The sequence below is a fragment of the Leuresthes tenuis genome, unplaced genomic scaffold (assembly GCF_036924035.1).
Source record: "Leuresthes tenuis unplaced genomic scaffold, fLeuTen1.0.hap1 SCAF_2, whole genome shotgun sequence".
NCBI lineage: Eukaryota > Metazoa > Chordata > Actinopteri > Atheriniformes > Atherinopsidae > Leuresthes > Leuresthes tenuis.
The window spans coordinates 37971691-37999355 of record NW_027325356.1 but is presented as its reverse complement, the minus strand read 5'-3'; the positions used below and the strand labels follow the sequence as shown (position 1 = coordinate 37999355).

General features: G+C 38.9%; 1 protein-coding gene across 1 annotated transcript in view; it reads right to left on the bottom strand.

Annotated features, from left to right (window-relative positions):
• itfg1 (integrin alpha FG-GAP repeat containing 1) overlaps positions 1-27665 on the bottom strand; it is a 138986-nt gene that overhangs the window by 24568 nt on the left and 86753 nt on the right. Inside the window, exons 13-14 of the mRNA XM_072381006.1 lie at positions 13757-13800; positions 8613-8691 (exon numbers count right to left, since the gene is read on the bottom strand). Of these exons, the coding sequence (XP_072237107.1) occupies positions 8613-8691; positions 13757-13800 (123 nt within the window). The remainder of the gene's footprint in view (positions 1-8612; positions 8692-13756; positions 13801-27665) is intronic.

Here is a 27665-nt window from a genome sequence, read left to right as displayed (position 1 = left end):
CCAAAGTGCTTTAACAGAATTTAACCCCAGAATAATCACATTGCTAATCGTGGCCCAAATTACACCATTGGAACATGTTATGTAATGTGTAAACTATCCCAGTCTAAATTGGGTTATTTTAATGTTATTTTGTTTTCCTCCACAGCCATCTGGTTACCTCCAGCAATGACCTTGTAGCCCTGCTCACTGTACTGACCCCTGGGTTAGAATCACTTCTCCGAATTGAAGGGTTTCTGTTTTCAGAAATCCATCAATTGGAAATGGATCGACCAGTTGGATAGATACAATACACAGCAGATGACCTGTCTAAGAGATGAAATATTTTAGTAATTCAAAATTTTGTTTTCATGTCAAGAAAAAACAAACAAACAAGAAAACAATTAGGCCCTTTGTGTGTAACCGAGATAAAAAGTGAAAAATGCTTGTAACTACACTCACCATAGAAAACTGACATTAATGGGGCTGTTTTCTCACCTTATTAACAAGACATCATGGAGTAGAACATTTCTGGTGTTTTGACCTTTAAAGCCTTTGTTAAAGAATATTTTCAGCCTGCATGAATACATTATCTTCTATCCTCAATAATCAGTGGAAATAATATTCAAACACATGGGGCTACATTTCTGTGTTGCTAATATGTCTGAGTCATAACTAAAGCTTGATTCTTGTACATCTAAAGGCTACACTTTTATCATAACACACCTGCAGCCAATAAGAACGTCAGCAGCAGTGCTTCTGCAATTTGCACTGGAAGTTGTAACAGTAGCTATAAACCACAGGCAGAGAATGCCGTCTTACTGACCTGTACACTGTGAATGTACAGACTTAAACTCTGATAGTTTATTTTTTCAGTCCAGAGGGAACACACCCCATAGGACTGTCCAAAGAATAACTGACAAAGTAATTTGAATATCTTTCACTGAGTACTTGAGTTGCATATTCACCTGAAATGATTCCAGATGTTGCAGAGTTGGGTCCTAATTTAGGGCATGTTTATTGCATTTATCCAACTCTGGTTTGTACAGCGAGTGCTTGTTCTCATGTTATTCTCATTTTTATGCCAACAACAAAACTGGATCGAGCACAATAAGAACAGCAGCATAGAAACTTTCTTGGATATTCAAGCAGACCAATGTTTATACCTTGTGAGCATCAGAAAGAAAAGAGGGAAAAATATGAAAGAACAATGGAGAAGACGTCAAGAAGAGGACAACGATGCCTGTGAGGGTGCCACAACATGTTAATGTGTGCAAGCGTGTGCCTCTGTGTGTGTGTGTGTGTGTCCATCAGCTATCCTCAAAGTTTTACCACCTCTGGCTAAATAGGCAGAGGAACAATATCATGCCAATCAGTCTGTAATTAATTGTACCTTGTGTATGGTAAGTAGATGCGACCTATCAGGAAGCACAACTCAATGATTCTATACAGCATAAAGTCATAAACTAGAATAACAATTCCATTAAATCTATCCTAGAAGGAGACAATAGTACAAGTATTACAGGCTAGCAGGCAGGCAGCGCAGACAGACACACACTTACACACATATGCTCTTTTACTCCCTGAGGCTTTAAAGCTGGGGAGAAAAAGAAAAAGAAAAAGGAGAACTTCCTTGTGCCTGTCGCTATAGAAACCATTTGCTCCCCTGATGGCGATAAAAGGAGCAAATTGCGGAGATGTAGGGGTGGAGCCAAGAGGGATAGAAGTGCATATGAGCACACATGAACACACACAGTCCACTGAGCCCGAAGGGCCCCTTCAGAGCCTGCACAATGATGCCAAGATGTGGACATTGATTGTGAGGTAAAATGTGTGTATGGAAGTGTGAGCTTATGAGCGTAGCGATTCACCAAAGGGCCTAGAGGGCTTTATAGTCGTTTGTGTGCACTGCCTCTAAAACACAACAGCACTGAAGCATGTCAACACCTGCGTCCAGATGTGTGACGGAAAGACACTGTGCTGTTGTGTATGTGTGTACAGTCAGCTTCAGATCACTCTAGATTGCTCTTAGAAAAAATGAAATAGAAATATCAGATTTTCTACAATGGAAACACCTTTGAAATTAAATTCCAGTATTCATTGTGTCTTTTCAGTGACACATTTAAGATCTAGATAAGAAAAGAATGTAAGAGTCAAAAGAAGAAAAACAAAAAAAAAAAAGCCAAATATTATTAAAACTTAATTCAGTCTTCTAAGGCAGGATTCGAAAATAAGCGTTGCTCTGCAGTGGGTGGACTTGATGTTTAGAAATGTAGGAACAATCATTCCTGGGATCAGACATGCGATCAGTGAAGCAATCTGATTGGCTGTTGCCTGCGCTGTCACTTGAAAAGTTGAACTATTCTCAACTTTCCACTGCAAGCTACAAACAATGCAAAGCAAGGAACTGAGAATCCAATTTGCCTACGCATGACGGGAGTCCTTTCAAAGTGAATAAAAATGGAGTTTGCTGACACTTGAAATGCCCACGTATAAATTTTGCCTCAAGAGCACGTTTAAAAGAATCATCTGAAAAAACACACAATTAAATATCTGTTCTACACTCACAGCCTTTCACCTAATAATTTACAGTTGTTTTTTGTGTCCATAATATGATCAACTTTAACCTCCAGCTGATAATAGACAAAAAATGCTTAAAAACATTGAATCTATTCAAATTGATTGATCATTCAAAGACTAAAGGTGGCGGGCTTTGGACAAACAGCTTAAAAGCACTATGAAACTGTACTTATACACTGAGGAATTTTGAGTTCAGTACTTGGCAATTAGCTCTCCATCAGTTCTTTCCAGAGAAAACTTAAGTGAATTCGGGTCAATAAAAATCTTCTATAAGAACTGCAAATATCTCCAGATGTCTCCAGGTAACAGATTTCCTGACTAACCTTCCAGGTTACCACTTTGTTAAACAAACATACTCTTGGTACAGCCCTACTGCTTAGAGAGATAAAAACAAATTAAAGCAGGCAACCACATTATAATGTAGATGACTATTAAGAATAGTTACACTTCTTTAATTTTACTCTGATTTGGGGCATGATACATTGAAACACATGAAAGCACTTCTTTCAGAGATAGCAAATGATGTCTGAAGGCTCACAGCTTATCAGGCAGGCAGACAACAACAGCAAACTACTGTAAAAGTTAACAATTACAAGACAATGTTTGTACCCAAGACTGGTTGTAGAGAGGAGAGATTAAAGGGTAAGAAGTGGAAGAGAAAAGAGGCAGAGTGACAGAGGAAAAATAGTAAAAATCAGAAAAGAGAAAAAGCTGATCAATAACCATTCTCTATGTCTGTGTGAACGCTTACCTATCTCCTTGTTTTTTTCCTTCAACTCCAATATTTCCCTCTGTTCTCCACTCCTCTGTTCTGATCTTTCTGCACTCTCTATTCTCTTTTATTCCAGCCTTATTTTCACTATTTTACTTTTATTCTCCACAGCTCTACTCCATGCTTTCAGCTCTCTCTGTACCCTCTCATTTTCTCCCCTTTCAACCAATTCCATTTCTCTTGTCCACCTACTCCAACTTACCTTTCCTTCATATTGTGAATTCTTCCTGCGTGTCTCAAGATTATCCTCCATATAGTGTGCAATAAAATGTTCAGAGAACAGGGTAACACTCACTGTTGACCTGCTGAGTTCTCTGAGAATGGGGGTATACTGAGGCTATAGATCAGTATGACAGAGTGCAATAAGCTGGCTTTTAGAACACTGCATGATGCAGCAAAACGTGAATGAACTGATCAGCACAAGTTTGTACTTGATTTCCCTTTCAAATGATCATTTGAAATGTACAAGTTTCTTTTGGATTTTTTAAATATCTAATAGATGAGTATGGTCGTGGATCAGGGGAATATGGTTATCTAAGATTTTGATTGTATGTATAATGAGTGTGTGCACTGTGTGAGTTTGTGTGCGAGCCACTGTTAATCCTTTGAACTCATTAGACTAATTGGACAGTTTGCAGAGAGCTCCACATTGATCTCAGCTGTTACGATTCTCCTCCCTATAAACACTCACTGTTTTCTTGCTCTTTTTCCTTTCTTTGCACAATCGTTGGTACACTCATTCTGTCTGGACACTCACTGTGTGCCGCCTGGAGTGTTATCACTCTTTTCTAATGCCTGTTAGCATAACAACAATATTCATTCTAAATTAATTACTAACTTAATGGCACTTTTGGCCAAATATTATCAGCTCATGCGGTATAAAAGGTTGTGGTAACTGTAAATGGCTTTTCATCTGCGCACATTTATGGGAGTGACAGAGTAATGAAAAATTGGAAAGCAATTATATTGTTTTGCAAACTACATGCTGTTTACTTGGCCACCTGGTTTTCAATGCCTGATTATCTCAAAAGAGTCAAAAATTTTAAAAGCCTAAAAAAGCCATAGTTCAATACACGTTACCCTGGCAACCTGGAAAAATGAAAAACTGAGTTTGGAAGATGTCCCTAAAGTTGTGGCAATGTTTATTTGAACTTAAACCATGACCGTTACCTAAACCTGACCAAATGGTTTTGTAACCAAAAGATAACCAAACAATGACTGCATTTATAAAAAGAAAAAAAAATCAGATCTTATCTAATATTCAAATTTGTGACACCAAAATTGATGAGGTGTGTCTTGGATGGACAGACAGTCTTGGATATGTGAACAGAGACCCCGAAGGAAGCGCACTGCAGTATTTTTCCTGCTCAGCCCATGATAGTGTCCATAGTAGGAGAGAGAATGCATAAAAAGGCTCCTAATGACCAACATCAACTATTCATCTGCACAATCCCACCTGCTATGCTCCCGCCCCCACTCTCTGTGTCTCAGCAGGAGTTAGTTGATAACAAGGTGTGGTGTTGTCAGAAGCACAGCCCATGCTCATCCATCCAACCTGCTTAGTAAGGGGCATGGTAAAGTATAAACACCCGCACACGCAAAGTCATGAGGACGAAGATGTCACGATGTACACTCACATGCTGGTGCACACACTGAGCACAATATATCCACACAGCATACACACACTGAATAACAAGTGCAACTTAAGACAAGTGCATGAACACATATGCAATTAAAAGTATTGCGGTGTTGCTGCTGACCTTTACTACATGTACAAGGATGATATTATCATTTTCACATGCCTGCCTACCTAATGTGTCTGTAGAGTAATTGCAGGATGTGTCAGCATTGTGTTTTGAAGGTACAGTACTTTGCCAGACTGAGATTACTCAACGTCTGCATCTGTATTAATCCAAATTACTTCTTCATTTCCTTAAACTTTTGTGCTTTGATCTTTACTCAACACCTTCTCTCTTGTCGTATCCTCCTCTTCTTTTCTACAGGAATTCCACATATTGTGTCCTCTCAATTCTTATCTTTATCTCTCAGCACTTTATACTCTCCCCTTTCCCCTCTGCTCTCTCATCATTTTAGGAAGGTGAAGGGCAGGTGAAGAACGTTGGGCCCCAGTAGAAAGGCCAACTTTACATGTGTGTGCGTGTGTGCATGCCCCATCATTGCTCATCTCAGGCAGCCAAGCCAGTTGTTCCCTTAGCTACAAGCTACAGAATAAATATACTTTACAGCGTACACTAACACACATGTACCTACACACACACAAACACACACAGCTCCCTGGCTGCACTTTTCTGTGTTTAAATGGGGGATCAAGGGAGTTTTGTTGGGAAGCTATTGGCTACGTCTTTGCGCTTTACTTTCAAAAACTTGAAAAATAAGCTGATATTGACAGTAGATTTGAAATAAATGGAATTCTGCTTGCACAACATACAGAATCAGGAGCTTTCTCAAGGATCCAGAAACCTTTTACAGAGCCAAAATTTCAAGCACTCCTCTCATGAACTTGTTCGTCTATCTGTTATCAAAAAGATGTAAAAACTACCAGGCCAAAGCTGTAGTATGGGAAACAGAAAGCCATACTACACCTGGTTAAGGACCCACTCTGATCTCACCCAGTAAAACATCAGACTACTCTCTCTCTGACAAAACTGACAGCGACCTCCCCAGTAGGTCTGATTCCTTCTGGTGTGACTGTAATCTGATGGGGTACCCTTATGAAAGGCACTTCCTTTCATAAGGGTACAGGTCTATGTTCTAAACAACAACAACAAACAAACAAACAAACAAAAGAAGACCCTTTAATGGTGCAGATATTTGGTTTTTCCTGGGAATGTAGGGAATATTGTTTTGGGGATGAATGCTTAAATCAAGTTGAATTCTAAATGATAAATAACAAATGATGAATAATTTCTTGAAATGGACGGTATACTTTTGTGAACTGAGGTAAATGACATAAACCTTTCAGCAACATTATACATGACAGAAACTGCAACACTTGTGCCCACTGTAGAGCTCGAAAATGTGGCTTTCCTAAAAAAGAAAAGAGTTGCGAAAACAATATGGTATCGTTAGAAGGAAAATTGTCAAATTGAATTGTCACGATTAAAGGACAACAACTATTCTGTAGCCTGTCACTTTAATAATTACTCACTATGCCACAATGCACCAAAAATTCCATGAAAATATTGTGTTGGCAGGCAGGTGTGGAAGACAAAACTTGGGATGCACACAAAGCCATAACCTGAAGCTCATCCAACCCCTTGGGGATGAATTGGCATGCTGACCGTGAGCCGACTAACCTTACAAATGCTAGTATGACTGAGTGGTAGCAAATCCCTGCAGCCAGCTGTAGGAACATGTGCGTATGATCCAGGCAAGTTAAAAGTATAAAGCTTTATACTAATTTCCTACTAATAAATGGAACTCTGTTGCAGCGTTTGAGTTTTAGATCTTTCTTTATATCTGTCTCCACATTCAGTAGAACTGTAAATCACTCTCCATCTTCTCCACAGTGGACGTGGGTGCAGGTGGTGAGAGCCCTTCCTCCTCCACCCCCAACAGCTCTCTCCACTCTTGCTCTCAATGTCCATTTAACTGCATCATTTCCACCAGTCTACTTTGTGGAGAGGAAATTAAACTGTGGGCTGGAAAGTATATCTCGTGTAAATGTTTTGTCCGATGGCTTTTAGGTTTGGAGGGACAGACACGAGAGCAGCCCACTGGTATTAGAAGAATAGTTTTAGCACTGCTTAGTAGATAAGTAATAATAGCTGTCTAATGGATGGTGAAATAATTATGATGTTAGACTGTGATCTCTCTATTCATTCATTAAATATGCATACATTCCAGCTGTGCCAAAAGACAAATGAAACAATGACAATGTGGGATTGTGCTGCATACAGGAATCCATAGACTATATATAACTCTGACCCCAGGCTGTCAGTGCATCTTGTCCTCATCAGCTCTGTGTCCTCCCCATAATACAACAGCTAGGTTAACTGTAGCTAATATGGCACCTCACTGCTGTCCTGAGTGTCTTGTCTTATCGAGCATCTGTCTCCCAGTACATATATATCTTTCTATTCATATTAATATAAAGTAGCTGGGTAAAGAAGGGTTCATTAATTCCCGGGTTGCAGATATTGCAAATATATATAATCCTTTGGAGGCCCAGTGCCTGTGCCAGTTATAAGATTAAACAAAAATCTATACAGCTGAATGCACATGTTAAAATTAATAATACTAATACTACACATAATTCCCTAATTTATACAATAAGACAATGATTTTTCCTGTGAAAATAAATGACATCGATGACAAAAAAAAAAATTTTTGGCATTACTAACAAGATCCTTTCATAAAAATTAGATTAAATTACTTTAAATCGATATATTGTCCAAAGAAAGGGACAATCTGGAGGTTATTAGGAAGACTATGTTTGATTCAGCCCCTGTCTCATGTACCTGCGACTTAAGTAAACAACAACAAAAAAGAAAGCTACAGCTTGTTGTGTGCCATTTTAATGAGGAAACAGCTTCTGAAGAGAAACGTGCTCTGCCAGCCTTTTCAACAACACTGCAAATACTATGAGAATACTGAATCCCAGGCAGTGCCATAGCAGTAACCTTGTAATGTCTGATTCACTTTGCCAGTAAACATGGTACAATAACTTCGAAATAAAAAATGACATGCATAGGCTGAATTGTCTTTTAACAATGTAATACAGATATATCAAACCTATATATAAAATAAATTGTGTATTTTATATAATGGCAATCAGGACCTGCATTTATAGAAAAGTTAAGTAAATCCACTTTTCAAGGCTTAAAATGACTTAAACAGAATGAGTGATAACCATGCAGACATACTCCCGAAGTATCATGGAATAAGAATTAGAGCTTTATAAAATAAATGTATTCTCCTTTTGGTTACAGCACAGTGTTTTCGCCTTTTATTAGCCGCCCTCTCTACTTCAACCTTCGTCTTCAAGGCATAAAACGCCATTTTCACTGATATAAAAAAGAAAACAAATAATCAAAATCAATAAGTCTCACTTTTCATTCATTGCTTTCTCAAAATCCTCCCAAACAAGACCAGAGGACAACTGCCTTAGTAGGAAGTTTTAGTTATTACTAAGACTATTGGTTGTACAAAACCTACGGCGCTGACCTTTCCAGAATAATTAATGTCTCTTTGGCACTCTCTATAGCTGAAGAGCGCAGTTTAGAAGTGAAAGCAAGTGTGGAAAGATACAGAAAGTACTTACCTGAGGCGTTTTTCAGGTAGCCATTAGAGTCCACTGTGGTGTACATGACATAAGGACCTGGCTGGTTCACCCCGAAAGGCTGTGAAAACAAACATGCAAAAAAAGTTTTTATATTCTGCAGTATCTTTTCACATCAGCTGTCCATCCATGAGGATGATAGAGAAGACAGACGGGCACAGTGATCCTACACATTTCTATAGTTTTGTTTTCAGTAGGTGGCACAGTAAAAGATCTGAAATAGCTGGCTTAAACCTTCCTGAGCACAAATGGGATGTTTGTGTGGTTTAATGCTTGTGTATCAATATAAAAGAAAGACAACTAATGACGAGAGCTGTGGGGCCGTCCTGCGCTTTACATCAGCTAATCATGAGCTGGTTATTTCCAATCATGCAGACACACTGCAGAGGAGGACTGGCCCTTAATGCTGTGACATGTTGGGTGAGAAAGGAATAAAACGAGTTAAAAAAAAAAGGGGGAAAAACCTGACGGGGAGAGAGATGAGAAAGCCACAGGAGCAGACGACTGGTGGGCTGAACGTTAGACAGAAGAGAGGTGTGACTAAGAAGAAGAGGGGTAGGAGAGTGAAATGAAAAGAAAGGAGAGGCTGATGGATGGAGGAGGATAGGAGTTGAAACAGCCGCAAGCACTGCTAGTCTGCTGCACTCATCATAAATTTCACTTAAACAACAAACGGGCGGAAGAGTAGACAGACAGAAAAACAAAACAACTCTCATACCAGCAGCCTTGTGTTGTCAAAGCTAATTTGTTTTGCAAAGGACTTCCCACTGGTGAAAGGTTGTATGCAGAGTAATAGTATGGGCTGCTTTTTTTTCTCAATCCATTTCCCTCCCGTCCCACATGTGACGATTAGCCATTAATGCTTTCAACAATAAATATGATATGCTTACAGTTAAGTATTCAATAAATCAGTTGCTTATACTCCTACAATGGTTTTTTACTTCAAGAGACATTAAATGCAACGCCTTGTGCCTCAATTACGGGAAAATAGTGACACGGGTCAAAGATAAAGTGGGGTCTAGTGGACCACTTATCCCTACAAGAGTTATCATTCCTCAGTGTTAACTAGCAGACATCAGATAATGATTACAGCAATATATAAAATGGTTAAGTCTATGAAAAATCTTCCCACCAGTGTTTGAAGGAAGAAACCATAAAAATCTGAGTTTTCACTGCTAGTAAAGCTGCGTAACTGACTTCTGTCAGTAAGGTTCCAAAAGCCATTCTTTGACATTTTGATGTTATTCTATCTTACAAGTGAGAAACAAATATTAATGGTTTATTTACTGTCTCTGTTCGTATTTGATTGCTCTAATTATATACTTTCTAAATGCTGTTCACTTTTTATTCAAATGAACAAGAGCGTTCTGGCCTTATCGTGCTAATGCAAACATGAACCCTTACCAAACTTACCGAAAACAGGGCAAGAATGTAGTAGTTATGAATATATACGAACGACAACAAAGATTCCAAATATATTTCCAATGTCAGGAGTTAGAAAATAGAAACACCTGGTGTTCGTTTGCCCTTGTATTTAGACATTCTTACCCTGCATTTTACTGAAAATCTTCTCCCTTTGAACCATTCTTTGGTGCTCAGATTGCTTTCAGCTCACTGGCCAGATGAAAGACCAGAGACTTCACCTCAAACCTTGTTTTATGCCACTTGCTGACAAAAATATCTTTAAAATGTTTTTAAAATCTTCTGATTTCGACATTCCTTTGAAAATGATCAAATTCTTCAGTACAAAAGCAAACAGCAAAGCAGCCCTACGTCACGATGGAACCTAAACCATGTTTTACTGTATGAAAGTCTTCTTTTTCTCATTTTCTCACAGGTAAACACACCGATGCTCTACATTCCCATGGTGCTCCCCTGGTTTTCATATCTCAGAAACATCTTGAGCTCATCCATAAATGTTGGAAAATGTTGTCTTGTCATTTTGAGCCTTCCTTTCAGTAGGGGAGTCCTTGAAGCCCTGCTTAGTGCAGTGTGTATCATGCGATACTGGTTGAAACCATCACTCCAAACAGCTCCAGGTCACTGCCAGCTCAGAATATGAAACTTTCTTTTAACATTAGAAATAGGTGAAAATGGGATTTGGGGATCCTTTGTGCTTCGCCTTTAGAAATGTTGTGTTATTTGCTAAAAGCATCTCTGATGGTTTCAGGCAGCTCTCTTGTAAAGAGCTTTTAAAAGCCCATAGATGGATGTTCGGCTGTTTGTAGATGCAGTCTTTTGCAGACTTGCTGAACTTCTGCCCATCTCTGAGACTTTGCCTTGGTGAGGTGCTGTTTCATCTCCAATCACGTTTTTTCCCTGCTGCCAATCAACTTAACTACTTTAAGTACCACTTACTTTTGCACACTCTTGTTGACCCCATCCCAAGCTTTTTGAGACATGTTGCTGCATCAAATTCGAAAAGAGCAAATATTTCCAATGATACATTAAGATATCTCACTTTAAACCCACCGTAATAATACCGGTCCACGAGATCATCAAATCATTTGCTTCAGTTTTTTTATTCGGTGCATCTAGATTTTACACAAAACTGCAGCTTTTTGGGATTAGGGTTGTATTTCAGTCCCCACAATTTGTTCACTTGTTTTTATTGTTTCATTTGAATGTTTGGTTATTTTGTTTACAGACTATTTTGTACACATGTACTCAAAGAGGCTTACCTCCACTTAATAAGACATGAGTGCCACTGGAAACACGATTTATTCAGCTGTAGAGGGTCTTTAAAACATTGACAGTATAGCATTTTTTTCCATGCATTCCATGCAGCCCTATTTTCTTAACCCTATCAAACATAATATGTCAAACAAAATAGGGCCCTGTTCCAGTACAGCCACGAACAGCTGTCTTAATGCACCAACTTCAGCTGATTTGTAACGATCGAGTTAACCAGATTTATCTCTGATTCAAATATGGTAAAGGTAGAGCGGCAGAGAGCGGCAAGGGAAAGGCTACACGTCAAGGCTGATTATGTCAGTGATACATAAAACACAGAAATGATCTAGAATTTTCTTGCCATGCTCTGGATGAGGTGTATGTGAGAACACAAACGTCTACATGATTTACTTAGGGCTTCTTAGGGCTCTAATACACCAAACTGAACCAGTGCAAATGAGAGGATCTGCTTGTGTCACCAGTGTCTGAAACGTTTTTTGCACATGAATGCACTGCAAAGATGACTTTCCAACTGCTGGCCAATAGGCACAATCTGCACCTGTGCAAGAAGACGTAACTTGCCAGTGCAGCCTGTGTAGATATAAAGACAAACAAATGAAATCTGAAGCATTAGCATGTACTTTGTGCTTTTTTGGTTATGCAATACAGAGCTGGTCTCTTTTGAGTTATGATTATCAGTTGGTTTTCAGAGTCTTCAGATCACATGGCCACACTGTTGTAAAAGTGTTGCTTATTTTAGAGAAACGAGATGAGACTGTGCAACATCTTCAGTATAGTGCAGGTTCATATGTCAGAAGAACTACTTCAAAATATAGTTCATACAGTTTAAAACTGAACAATTTAATGTTCATAGATCCCCTTTGGAAATTCTGAACTAAGCCAGCAGTCCCATAATGAACTAGTTCTTAGCCAAAACAAGAGTTCAACTTACATCAGGTGCTCTCTTTTGACTTTCTTCTGCACAAAATTGTATCTTAAATCATTCAGATTAATCTGACAGGGCTCACTTTGTCCTGCTGTGGGTGTGTTGCTATGCAGTTCGATACATGTCAATAACTATATCTCTGTATTTGCCCTAGTGCAGTTGCATTAGTTGCACACATTTTATGCATGTGACTGATGCAGAAATCATTGCCAGAGTGCGCAACTGCAGGTTTATCATAACAAGTTCACTGTCGATAAGAATGTGATTCATGCCGTGAGAAACAGCTGCACTCACTTTATGTTGGTCAGTTTAAAACGGACTACAACGTCCACAGAAGAAATATGAACAGCGCTCATGATCACGCTCATTTCAGTGCGTTCATGCACAACACCAGACATGTTAATTCAGTCTTTAGCTTTGGCTCTGCTGCCACTACGGCCTTCCTACTAATACTTCTACTAATAAATGCCAAAGAAGTCCAACAATGGTAAAAGGTCGCACATACAATGCAAGATAGAGATGTTCAACAATGTTCCATGAAGGGGACGATTACATAGATGACCCAATCAGCTGCAGACAATGACCACGTGAGACCATGTGTGAACACATCAGATGATAGTCTGGATCATTTTTGAGAGTAAGAATTAGTTGATAAAGACATCTTCTTAAAATTCTTTTCTGCCAAACTGTATGTTCTTTTCCACTGGCTTGTTCGTATTGCAGAAAAGTCCAAATGCATGAGGAATTAATGCAATACAAAAACAATCAGAACAGGTAGGAAGAGAGCCTCATGTGGGGCTCTACTCCTTTATGACAACACATGACAGAGAACCTTTCGCTGTAAAGTGCATGTGCAGCAGCAACTCTGGAGGGAGTCTAGACCAAAGTCTTTAGACATTTTCCCGACACTCTTTAGTGCTCATGTGTGAAAATGGTTTTATTAAGAGGTACAAAGCTGCTTTGAGTGCACACTGGCATCGGAGTGAGGGGCTGGTATGCTGTGCAGACTATAAATTCATCTTATCTTCTGTGCTGTTCTTGTTGTAATCAATGTAAAAGAAAAAAGGTTTTTCCCCCATCTATGGCTGCATAGAAGGCTTTGAACTTTACCATTGTTAGGGGAAAACTGGAAACAATAAGCACCAGTTATGTTGTAAAACCATCATTCCATGGTTATTCCAGGTCATGTGATTTTTTTCTCCTACTGTTTGAGGAACCAATTTAAATTTAACAAAAGGAAGACAATAATTTTGTCTGAGCATTTTGTTCTTTGAGAAAAGTTTTTTTTGGTTGCTCATTTTTCAACCATCCTTGGACATTTTACTAAAATGTGATTAAATGCAATTGCAATTTTTTCATTTGGCTCGGAAATTGAGGGGTCCCAATAATTCTGATACAATCAACAGACTCACCACAGAATGATCTTTGTTCTAACAGACATGTTAGCAGACAAAACCTTCTTTTTGTGTGACATTATCAGAAAGGTGGACACGGTCATATTTCTTACCTTGACGTTTTCAGGACAGTCATTGGAGCAGAGCCCACTGAGCACTGAGGAAGAAAGAGATGGCTACAGTTAGACATGTGTCTCTGAAGCACGATAGCTATCTCTGTCGGGGAACATGTGTCTTCTGTTATGCAGCTGGAAGTAAGCTGGAAGTATCAACTTTCAGCAAATATCAAACAAGAAAAAGAAGATTTGCTCACGATGACTCAAGCTAGTTCCACGGTGGCTTACAGGCCCAAAAGTATTACATCAACATGTTTTTCTTAAATATTTCTTATATTCACATGGGATTTCATAGATATTATTTATCACTTCTGAATTTTGCTCAAATGTGGGCAAGACAGGGAAGCGAGTGGAGGTTAAAAAAAAAAAGAAAAAAAGACTGCCAACAATAATACACATAGAAAATAAATGTGTAGCAATTAACACGGACGTGTGTGCCGTGAGAGCATTTCACTTATTTGTGCATATAAGTGGAACCGGGCCGAATCCGCTGAATTGTAGATCAGCCATTAGAGAAGTAACTTTATTAGCATACTAATAGGGTCCTGGGTCTATGGTTGCCTTGATTTGGTTGATGGAGTCACGTAAAAACCTAATTCTGTTTATAAGGTCAGACACAGTGCTGTACGCGACAACAATAAACCCTATGTACCTGTTCAAAGAAAGTATTGCTGTGCAGCAGCTTAAACTGTGCAGAAATTGGATCGATGGCAGCGGGTGAACAAAACTGACGCAAAAATTGCTGCTATCATTTATACGCAACACACTGGAAACGATGCTCACCAATGTGGAAATGCCTCCACGTGGTTTAGAATATTTAGACCCCTTTAAAACATTAACAAATGGCATCTGAGGAAAAGCTTAACACTTCGCTGTTCCATATCATTCCCCTTTTAAACAAATGAATTCAGGTCTCATTCATCCCCAGGGATTTGCCTCTCAAGTTTTAGCTCATTATGCTGCATCCTATAGATTGTTCGGTCAATCTTTCCTGTACACTCCTGTTTTTATTCCTCTACACACACGCTGTTTCATTTTCTGCAGCTTTAAATCCATCTGCTGACAGTTTAAGACAGTACAGCTGAACACTGATTTACATGAACTCAAGCCGTGCCAAATTTCAGCATCTACAGCACAACTGGGTGACAGAACAGAATATATGTTAAAGGGCGAGGCTATAGCTCCCCTGCAGATTGCTAAAGTCCCACAGAGTCAGGGCACTGCAGTGTTTCTCATAAATTAGCTTGTTTTAACCCAACACAAAAAAACTTGTGTGCCACAAACAGATTTTCTATTTTTGGGTGGTGCGCACCTATCTGTCATGCTCACTCTGTGATACTGTCAAACAGACACACCTGCAGCATTCTACAATCATTGTCCCCTGCTTTGAGCTCTTACCGAGCTTTTACTCTGCAGTCTTGTCACACAGCCTACAATTAGGATGCGCAGTCGTGCTCCATTTAAAACCAGAACACTTTAACATAGCTTGTACATTTACATCACAAAAGAAGAAAGAAAAAAAAGACGCAGTGCAATGACAGAACCAGTGACTTTATAAAACACTTGAGGTATGCCTCATGAACTTAGAAATCTACATCACTTTAATGATGCTGGGGGGGAGGACTGGGGATGGACTTGGGATAACAGCTGGGAAGTAATTCAAAATTCATGCAAGCTCAGTCTGAGCTTGTCTTATATCACCTTTCTAGGGCTCTATTATCACAAATTTATCCCAACATAACTGACTGCCCACACACATGTTCTGCTCATACCCTCTGGTATATCGCTTCTGGCAGAGTGACTGCAAGAAAATCAAGAATACAGTCAATATATCTAAGGCTCTCCACTCATACTGCCACATTTGGTTGGCCACAGGAATACAAATGTTTCTACCCTAATCAAGTGTCTTATCCTTATCCTCCCTACTGGCAAACTGACATCTACTCTGCTGGAAACCTTCTGGCTCTCCATCCAATGCCCAACGGCTCCAGGATATGTGTTCTCTGTACAGCTAGAAAGGGTTCAATACTCAATGAGAGGTAACTCTGAGACGTTCCTTGAGAAGTGGAACTTTCTCTTAATGTTCCTCTACACTAAAGATATGGATATGACATTTAGTCAATTCTGTCTTCCTGACAAATCGTATTACAACCAAATATACGGTAGCTGAAATTACTGCTCAGACATTTTCGTTAACTTATGTCAAAAAACACTGCACTTAAATCATTTTATTTTTATTTTATCTGTGTAGATATGCATATGTGTGAAAACAATTACAGCAAATTTACTATCAGTATTGGTATCTACCAGGTTTCTAATAGATGTTTTCATTGTGGCCACCTGTTCACATGCAGATCGTTTTGTCAGACTCTCTTAAATCCCTCAGTGACAGTATACTTGACATAATAGTTAGCAGTGAAATAGCAGTACAATACACAAAGTTTACAAAATAAAAAGTAGCAAGATATTTCTCCTCTCATCTGCAATGTGGATGGGGCAGAGTTTTTTAAACACCCCTTTTCTCAGATCAGTGTGGGCTTTGGAAATATAAGGAAAAAAATCTCTTTAATCATTAGAGCGGCCATGGATATTTTAGCTATAAGTAGATCCATGTGCCAACTGAAAAATTATATAACACTGACCTGAAAAATATTTTTAATTTTGTGAATGTATCAGACATCTACCGAGAATAAAAAAGCTGCTGAATGTCAAATAATGTTAATGTGAACATATGACTGTGTGAAAGTTTGTTTCCCAAGAAAAGAAGAGATAATGATTTAGAATGCTTTTAAATCGTGATAAATCAATACTTACAGATGAATGATTATGAGGAGCATCTTTGGCATGTGCATAAATGTACACCACAGTCCACTCAGCTCATCATGGATCATTTGTTGTGCTGTAGCTCAGCCTCAAGCTTTGGCATTAAATAATCTTACAGTTCTACAAACTCTCGCCAACAAGCTTCAAAGACCAGATACAACTTTAGCTCTGATTTCTACCTTGTAAAAATCCAGACTACATGATTAATGAGTCTCAGTCCCTTTGAGTGAAAATGTTTAGCTACGCAGGTAATGCCATCTTCCTCGTTTCATTTGCTACATTCCTCTCTTCATTTGTGTGCTTTTATGATATTTGTTTCATGATGTTTTATATTGTAATGTTGTCATTTTATTTCCTTTTCTTTAGTCTTTTTAAAATCATGCAGCACTCTGTTTGTGACATTACCTTTTCCCCAAGCATTTGCTGGGGTCGGCTTCAGATGAGACACTCAAGAGACGTGTTTGTTTGAGGATTTCAAAAAGCAACAGAATGAGTTACTACACTTCCAAGGGCAATCCAGCCGGCCAGTGTTTTCTAAAGCACTTCTTGGGTATATCTCAAGGAAGAAATAATGTACAAATGTCAAAGCACATCATTGCTGAGAGGTTCTTGTGGATACGTTTTAACAGGTGTTTATGTTTTTCCCACTTGGACACATTGTGTAGCAAAGTTAGCAGTTAGAACCAAATGCATCTGCAATTTTATCATTCTTTCTATCTGAAAACCTGATCCAACCCCAAAACAAATTGGGACTAATTAGACCAGTATAGTTTGCAAATGAGGTAGTCTTAAAGCACTGTTTACTACATTGCTCCATTTTCTTGTGCTCTGATCCTTTTACATGGTAACTCGTCTGCCATCACTTTGTGGGAATAAACAAGGGGATTTTTTTCTTTAAAGCTTTGATTTAAAAAGAAATGGTGAACGTGTTGCACAAGCAAATTTGCTGCTTTGAAGTTCACAAGCTTATTAAGAGTATGCCTGAAGCGGGATTCAGATGGAGCGCCCATCAAAGATAAACATGCAGACCTTGAACCTAACTGACCACACTGCATATCAGCTGCTACTTAACATCTTGGTTCTGAGTAAGACATTTTTAAGTAAGAAATTTCATTTTATCACGGAAAAGCACCCTCATGTCTCACATAGGTCTTTGTTTTGTTGTCATTTAGCACAGCTTCACAAAGCATACTTCATAGTCACAGTCAAAGAATTTAATCAAAGTATCAAAAGAAACCATCCATGTTAATAAGTAAAACAAGGACTTAAGAGATACTATCAAGTGATACTGACCAGGTCCTCAGTGACTACAGACGATTTATTCTCTGTTGGGACATCTGAGCTGCCTGCTTTTAGCCCCAAAAATCTACGGCTCATTTATCAAGCCCTATCAAGAACATATACGAGAACATAACACGTATGGCCTCATCAATTTGTTAAAACAACTGCATTCAGTCATCCAGTCATTGGTCCCTTTTTCATTTATCTCCCTCAAACCTCATTCTTACATGCCTGTGAAAGTGATGGAAAGAGTCAAAGTGAGCACGATATTTTCCATTTGCATTCGAGACTGAACAGCAGGCCACATAAAGTGACGTATACAGCGGTCTTCATTGGAGCCTAGTTTTCTCACAGCATCAAGACTTATTGTCATAGCAATTCATATTGGTGTTCCGGTTGTGTAAAGCAATGGAGGTGGATGCCATTTATTCTTTTGGCTCAGCCACCGTCAAAAAACGAGTAGGTGCAGCTGCTAATTTCCATAAGTAAACCATCCAAGAGGAAAGTTTGGACATTGATGTAATTTTTTATTTATTCAATAACATGATCAGTCAGATTTCTCTGAACAGCTGATCATATTTCAGATCAGCCCACCTGAGCTGTGTGTCCCTGTCTCTTAATGTGACTCTCAGACTTAAGCTGTGTTGAGAGTGACGATGTATTTGTTGCTAGGTCCAATCAAGTTGGATTGCTGTCACAAAATGGTATGAAAAGCACTCGAGGGGGTAATTCGCAGTGATAGGTTTAGGTGCCATCACATTAACAGAAAGCAGTGCATGTCTGAAAGGGGCTTAAGTTGGATAAACAAAACAAACAAACCCATCAGGTTATTTGGTTCTGAATGCACCAAAGTCTTTACAGGACCTGGTGAGATTCTGGTCCATTGTGCCAATGTGGTCAAAAACAGTCGTGTGTGATTAAACTGCTTATCAACTGTTAGCAAACGCCACATCAACACATCACAGGCTTCAAAGCAAAGTCATCTTTGAAGGACACTAAAATCAATAAATCATTGGGATTACTCATCACTTGTTTGAATTTCATGCGTTAAACATCAGGGTACTTTCATCACTGTCTATGACGCTGGGTCAGTCAATAACACAGGAGCTAACGTAAGGTTGTTTAAAGTAAGGTTCATTCAGAGAGGATGGAAGGAGAACTCAGGCCATAAGACAAACCTTACAGCAGGTCTCAAAGTCACAATGCCATGGCCACCCTGCACACTCCGCCAACTCAGCTAAGTTCACACACCAATAGACACATTGGAGGCAATGTGGGGTTCAGTGTTTGGCCCAAGGACACTTCAATATCCTGGATTCCTGGGAACTGAACTATCGACCTTCCAATTGGCAGACGACTGCTCTACTTCCTAAGTTACAACAACCCCAAAAAGCGATGTGTGTTTTTATTTTTAATTGTTCAGTTTTGCAGGGTTTTTTCATTTTTAATTATGCCAATAATTACATCATTAATATGCTCTCATGATTAATTCCTTAATATTCACAGCAAGTAGCAGCACAACAAGGACCTGGAAATCATCTTACATAAAATAAGAAAATATTCTAGTAACCTATTATGTACTTCATGGGCCAGAAAGCAATTCAATTCCATTGACCTTTTTAAAGACAAACAGAAAGAGGGCAGAAAAAAAGGAAACCTGCTCGGCCAGACACGACCCCAGCTGAGGAGCTGGCTGCCCACCAAAAAGGTAAACATCAGATTACAGAGGACATATACAGACATATACAATAAATTAAATGCTTGTCTTCTCATGACTGATCTAATTTCAATGAACATCACAATTTAAGACAAATTCAGCTACTTCAGAGTTATTCTGACTTTAGAAATGATATATTTCTATGAGGACCAACTCAGCATAGTTTGAAGAACCAAAAAAACAGAGATTACTCCAATTCCACGGTAAGATTATATTACCAAGGGTCACAGGACACCAATTACTGCAAAATTCCAAATTCCCAAATATGCGTAAAAAACAGAGTCACACTTGCGACGCTGTGAAAATAATCAACCTTCCTTCATTAATATTCCTAAGAAACTGTGAACATCTTTAAAAATCTGAATCAAGGCGGGCATTTTACTGAAATGTCTCTGCTCATTGAAAAACCCTTGTGTGACAATAGAAAAATTAGTCACTTAATCAGTGAGAGTGGGTACACACCAGTATGCTCAGAATTCGGAGACATGAATTAACTGATGCATGAAGAGAAAAAGAGAAAAAGGACATTAACAGCATCAGTGCAGAAGACCTTCACAACTCAGTGGGCACACTTTAGCTCTAGGAAGTAGATGAGTCAGGGTGGGTATTCATAAGTGTGTATGTAGGCTAGGCTTCCACACTTATAACAGAGGAAATATAAACCTAGAGCTTCTTCTGTAAGGCTGCTTTTGATTTCCAAACTTCAATCCTCAGCTGACATGTAACAAGTACATAACATCTCCTCTGTGGTCGAAACAAGATCCTTGAAATAGCTTTCAAACTTTATGTGGGGAACAGATTTTGTCTGTTGCCAATACCCCTTTATGTCTCGCTATCTCTCTCAAACACACACTCACGCACACACAACTGTCTATGCAGCCTCACTGGGATGGAACTAGCCTATTTTCTAGTGTAATATTAAGACTGATGGCAGCTTTTTTGCGGGACTAACCTAATCAAGCGGAGGCAAGGCTAGCCTGTGTACTCTGGGTTGGTCTGTGTGTGTGTGTGTGTGTGTGTGCATGCGCGTGTGTGTGTAAGCCTGTGCACCATCATCACTGTGACAACGTGGCAAGCAGTGAGCAGCAACTACGAGTGTACAAACACGTATGCAATGATATGATTCATTATATCTGCATGAGACAAGAACAAGTTGTATAAATACACTATAACAAGAAAAGTAGAAGGTGAAACAAAAACAAACTTAACTTTGAGCAAGAATGTCTATACGGACAAATGTGAAGACACCAGCAATGCAACGCAATCTGCAGTTCCCCGCATCAAAGTCAAAGGGACTGTTTTAGCTCGTGAAAGCCTTAGCAACTGACTGATTAGCATGGATATTATGCTAACTGTATTTCATCCATCTGGTGCAATTTGGAGGCCAACCTCACTGGCGCGTTCATCAGATGATGCATTTGGACCAGCAGGTTTGTTTGACTTTCAACAAACTCAGCAGCTTTAAGCAATAGGAATAACCATTATGGGTAACATTAGTTTGTCATTTCACTTTGAAGAATGGGCCATGCTTATATGAATGCAGTTCACAAATGAGGAGCTTAATCAAAAGGAAGATGTGACACAAACTGAGAGTAGTGTAAGTGTTTTAGAGTCATTCACAAAATGCCCATTTCTACCGAGGAAAGTGGGCCAGTTCCCATGATAATCAGGTAGCATAGATGCTGAATACACATTGAAAATAAAAAAATCTGCATCCCAATGATCTACTCAGGTTTGTAGTTCTGTTTAAAATATGCCCTTTCCAGTTACAAATTATGAGGCAGACCATCTATTTTCCAAAGAACAAACTAATAACCGAGATGTCTCAGCTGTTGCTCTGTGACAGTTTAATTGTATGTAGGGAGTGCTCCAGATTTTAACATCCCCAAAACCAGTGTAGACAAAACACCAGATATTTGTTCTAAGGAAAAACTTGAGAGGGTTAAAGGTAGACAAACAATGACAACATAGCGTGCTCTGTGATCACACCTGTTTAAGATGCTGTGTCGAGTTTTAGTAACAGCTACAGTTCGGGTATTCAGCGGCTGACAAGAGAAAGATGTCCACTATGGCCTTCTTTCATCCGTGTAATATGAAAATCAGGAGCAGTAAACTACTCCATTGTTCTTTGTCTTTTAAACACTTGTGTTTATTGCCATTTTGACTGCTTTTATGAGTGGTCTTAAATTTTTTTGTTTGTCTTGGCTGTTGGTCTGTTTACTCTGTAAAGCACTTGAGGTTATACTTGTGTTTGAAAGGTGCTATGATAATAAAGCTGGGTTAAGAATGCCTTCATGAAGTAAAAAATAGATGATAAAATAAATTGTGTTGAGTATAAAATTGCGATTTTGAGTATAAATATAAAGGAAGGCAGAAATAAATCCCGATGAGACTCTTTCATGTCGTAAAGTGGAAGGGAGAAACTTAGCTCGTTACACAAAAAAAATCAAAGTAGCTTGCATGTGACTGAGCTGACAGGTCCATGTACTCCCTTTCATTCTGCTTTTCATAATCCCTGCAGCAACATGAGCATCCTTACCGAAGAGAAAAAACACATACGGCTATATCCTTGGGTGACAGAGCCTCAACATCATTCATGTAGCAGTTAGGGTAGTTGCTAGAGGATATTTGCCTCTGCTTGCAACTGGCATGAGCAAAGCATAGTGTTCTAGGGCAGTAAACAGAACAGCTCACAAAATGGTCCAAGGCTCTACTGCATCCATCCACCTATTTTTTTTAGCGCTGTGATGAGGCTACAATACTCTGAGGACAGACTACTGGTGAAGGTGCTAAGAGTGGAAGCTATTGTTAGACCAATGCTTAGCCAGCCTACCTAACCTCCAGTCTCTGTGTGGGTCGAGAGTTTGAAACAAAATTCTAGCAGGATGTATTTCATACTGATATTATACAACAGAAAATATTTCATACAAGAAATGAAAATAAAACAAGTGTTTTCCTATGCCTGCACAAATCAATGCACTGACACATACTATGAAATTACAGTCTCCTACAGACCTGTGCTTTCAGTGTATTTTCTTGTGCCAGAAATAAGCACAGCAACAGAACCCTCACAGTTCATTTAATGGGAAATAAATCTTTATTTAACACATAACCAGTATAACAGAAAAATATAGAGACATAGCTAAGTCTTAAACTGCTGGGTCAGCTGACATCACAACCACACACACACACACACACAAAGAGCAAAATGTTATGAGCAGACCTTGATAGGCGAACATGACATATCGTGTCAAATGGGTACATGTGCAACTAAACGAGACCCAAGCAGACACACAAAGAACACAGACACAGTCACAAAACAATATCTGACAGCTGAGCAGCACTTGCTCAGAGATGCTCATCACTTGCTATTGTCCTCAGGCAGCTTTTGCTTACTGCAGGGCTGCTTTCAGGGATGCACAACACATGCACACACACACACACGACCTGCATCTCACACTACGAAAGGCAGGAGGGTAACATCTGGTGGGAAAAAAAAGCCCCTCAAGGTCCAGAAATGACCACCTACACATAATTTAGTATTTCCACGTTAACTACAGGATAACTACACAGATATTTTTAATATGGTACTTTCAGCTTCTACTGAGTTACTATGGAGTTGGAGTGCATGCTTCTGCTTATCTCAGTCTGTATAGCATACATTATTACAAAAGCTGCAGTTAAGAAAAGGACATTTAACTGGAAAGTGGAACTTAAAAGAGATCAGATCCGTGTCTGACCTAATTAAACACTTTAACAGTTGTTGTTGCAGTGTAAATAAGACAAGGCACTGTAACTTTCTTTCAGGTTAACACTCTAAATACAGTGTATCACACTCACAATCAGACATCTCAAAAAGAAAATAGTTTACTATCCTCGTAGAGTTCTAATTGTCGTCTCAGCAGGACGGTTTTGGGCTCTGACCTGGTGGCTCACAGGGGTCTGTATACAATGTTAGGTGGGACAGACTCAACACCATGGATTCTTATAAAAGAAATTTGTCTAGAAAAAAACCCCTCTCTTAATCCAAACACATCACAACAATATTACAATGGTATAAACTACCCATCTATGGTGGTATGGAGATTATAGATTAGTCTTTTTCAGTTTTAGCAGAATTCTGAAAATCTTGCAAACTTAAACAAGTTCCATTCAGTTTTATTCATAAAGTGCCAAATATCAATAAATACCATCTGAAAAAAGACAAGAAAAAGAGAATTTTTTTTTTTTTGGCCGGGTTAAGATCCTTGTCAGTGGCTGAATATCACAATTAATTGGCGAGCAATTGGAAAACGAACATCATAAATCAAACATGGTGACCAGGTCTAACTCGTGATTAAGTGCTGCTTTTTTCATCTAAGCCTTTAACCATTATGTGCTAATTGATCGGTCTTAAAGGTACCTCAATTCCCAGTGGGCTTGGCTCCATGTGAATAAAACTGAACTTAATAAAGGTTGAAAATAATTAATGCTAGCTTCTGAGGCTGTAGCAATGGTTTCTCTGTGATTTCCTTAGAGATAGTTAATAAAGGTGTAACCATATTTACACTGTAAACAATACAGACAAGGATTAAGGCCACCTAAATATCACACTTGAGTACCATTATGCAAAATCTGTCAACCTACTTTCAACATATATTTGTAAATAAGGTCAGTGCCCCACAAGTTCTCATTATGAACAAACCCAAGTTATTCAACTAATAACAGAGAAATCAACCTACATGAACATAGTAAGTTGTTCTTGTCCATAATGAATGAAAGAAGTAACAGTCTAAATTGAAAAAAAACCCTGAAATGTGAGGCCAACGACAATGATGTTTTGGGGGGTGAGCCTAAAACTGAGATTATGCTTGCAGCACTGGTCATTGATCGAGTGAATTGTGAGGTGGACACATTTGCACAACCTTTTTATACTGGTGCTTCAGGCATGCAGGACTCACTGCAGTCTTCTTCATACAGAAATACAACGTGCATATACAAAAAGCGCTATACAGTTTCAGCTTCTGTTTCACTTTTCAGCAGTTTTTGAAAACTTTTAAATAGTTGGGATTTTATTTGGATGCCTGTAGAAACAGACCTGCTCACAGCTACTGCTGTTTGTCACGTGCAGCATGCATGCACCACGTTAAAGAAATTAGGAGGTGCACGACTGGCTGAAACATCATCAACTGACTGTTTATTAGATTGTGTTCAAGAAAATACTATAATCTACTTGTTGATGGATTATCTTTAATGTATTGTCTGTATTTGTGATTAAGATAATGCATGCATCATATTTATGGGAAAATTTGGGGAATTGCAGAGTTTATATCAGCTGTGATTCTTTTTGCCACTAAAAGAACAAATGCTTTCTTTATGAGATCAGTTGAATGTCAGCAATATGTAACACACTCTAATGTCTGATTTGCTTCATATCCCATTTGCAGGCAGAGTCATTGCAGCTTCAATAGTCAAGATAAACTGGTACAGGATGCTATTTTGATAAACACGAGAGGAAACACACACAGCCCTCTCAAACACAGTAAAATGTGAAAATGCAGACTTCACTTATATCCTCTTCTGGACAACTAAAAACTGACTAAAAGACAGTACAGCCAGGTAGACTTGATGAAGATCAGACAGGAGGACAAGAAATAAAGACTTTAACAGGATGCCAGCAGGAAGAGAGGTGAGGCTACGATAGAAAGCAGAGGTTTGAGAAGGTTAAATGGGTTGAAATGAAAAAGCAAGAATGTGGAAAAATGGGAGAAAGAGAAGAGATCAGGAAATGTGGAAAGAGGAGAGAAGAGGTCTGGATTTATTATAGGAGGAGATATGATGAAAAGGGATGTGAGAAATGAGGAGAGAAGATGAGAGGATGTGGATCTGCGAAAAGCTCCCAGATGTTTCTCAATGCAGCTAATCTGCATCCTAATAAGTGAGCAGGAAGCTAATCAACTCATACAGTTCTGCCTGTCAGTCTCTCTCTCCATCTCTTTCACACACAAATGCAATCACACTCACGACACACTCTTAGACATTCATGCATACAGGCCCCCTCCTGTTCTCCTCCCCATCACCCGTCATTTTATCCTACTTTCTAATTCTGGAGTTTATGACTTTTCCCATCTCCTCACTCTTCAGCAGTAATCATCCATCCCTCTGTCCACCCAGCAACCACTTTGCTTCTTAAAGCTTAATGTAGATCCACTCTGCTTTGTGTAAAACTTGACAGATATGCACGTCCTCCCTACATGGAACTATCTTTCAGTGATGGGGTCATGCAGCTAAGTCTTAAGTGATCACAAGTTCTCTTGCAAGACATTCGGTGGCTGACACAATACATGAGAGAAAAGTGGACCATGCTGAAAGTACAGAAGCTGACAAGATTCTCTTCAATTGAGTGCAGATACATTCATGTCAGGTTAATTCTTGTTTGTTTGCATCTCCAATTAAAGAACAACTTAGGCAAGCCTTCTTCTGGCATTTCAAGTAAATTAAGGGAGAAGGAAGCTTCTTTCCTCACACACTTGCCTTAGTTGTGCAATATCCATGTCTATGACTGCGTGACTACGGCACGCATGTCAAGCACATATTTTAGAACATCTTCCTGTGGTAAATAATAGCCCAATCAGCAGAGAGCTATTTGATACAAAGCTTAGAAAATAATTCAGTGATTCATTTGAATAACCCCCTCTGAATTATGCAATCTGAAGGGAAACTACCCTTAATACATATGCAACAGGGCCAAGTGCACAAATCAAATGTGTCCAAGACTTTCAAGTATTAACTTACCACAGTGCCTCAATCACAACTGCAGGCTGTGACATTTTAACGCCAAAATGGGTTTTACAAAGCCATTATAAATCTGAGGACAAGTTCCATACTGATCATATACATAAAGATTAGCATTTAATGGCTAAAATTTGGAAATTTCAGCAGGCAGGCAGCCTTTTCATGCACAACACTGCTGTGAGTAAATGGATGCGTATATGACATATCACTGGAAGACTAAAAAGGTTTTAGCTCCCTAAAAGGTTTTCTTAATTCTTAAATCTATTTGCAGGATTGTATTTAAATAATTTTAAATTATAAAGTAGTAATGCTTGGTATATGGCCCTTTTTTGTTGTTCAAACATAGAAATGTTGGAAATGAGCTTGTTCGGGGTAAGATCTGCTAAAAGGAAACTCCCAGCACCGACTGGATAGATCTTGAGCTTTTGTGCTTTGCTCAAAGCTGCTTTATTCACCGTTGCTGCAGGAATTTTCATAACAGTCAAGCAGGAGGTTTTCATAATGTGAGTCTTGACAATGCTTTTGTATGAATTTGTAAAATGCTGGAAAAACCCCCAGTGTCTTTGTGTTTTTGTGGAACCCTTAAGAGCCAGAAATCATTCCGGTGGCTCAGCTGCCTGCCTGGAGTCATGTCAGACCTGCAGATGGTCCTTCAAAGTGGCTCGGACACATATACGTTCAGACCGCTAAACAAAAATGGATAAATGAGTCCTCGACTAGAATGTGGCCTCAGCTATCAGATCCAAATGTGTCCTCAATCCATCCTGACTGCACAAACACTTCTAATTAAAGCTTCCCATTTGTGATTTGAGCATCTAGGACTAACCTAACTAACTAAGCCTCATTGACAGGCCCTAGATATCTAGTACAGCAACTAAAGTGACTATACAAATCAAAATAGTTTGGCTTTTAGCATCGCTCATAAGATGGGTTTTTGTTTCCATTGTTACAAGAACAAATTTTTTCTGGAAGCTGTATGGAGTCTTATCTCATCTACATTCACAGAACATAATTTATTAATAACTACCAGTGATGGGCCAACACTGGTTCAGTGAACCAAGTACTGAACCTGAACACCCAATAACATCTAGATTTTGTACATAAAACAGGCATTTAGTACCGTGTCAAAAGTCAAAATTAATCTATTTCATGAGCCTGTGCTGTGTAAAAAGCTTAAGGAATCAGTTTTTTTTATTGAAGGCAAGTGTTGTTTCTGTGTACTATTATTCCAATGAAAAAATACATTTAACCTCAAAGACTTGAGATTTACAGCTTTTATTACAAAACAGATGAAACAAAGACTGAAAAAAA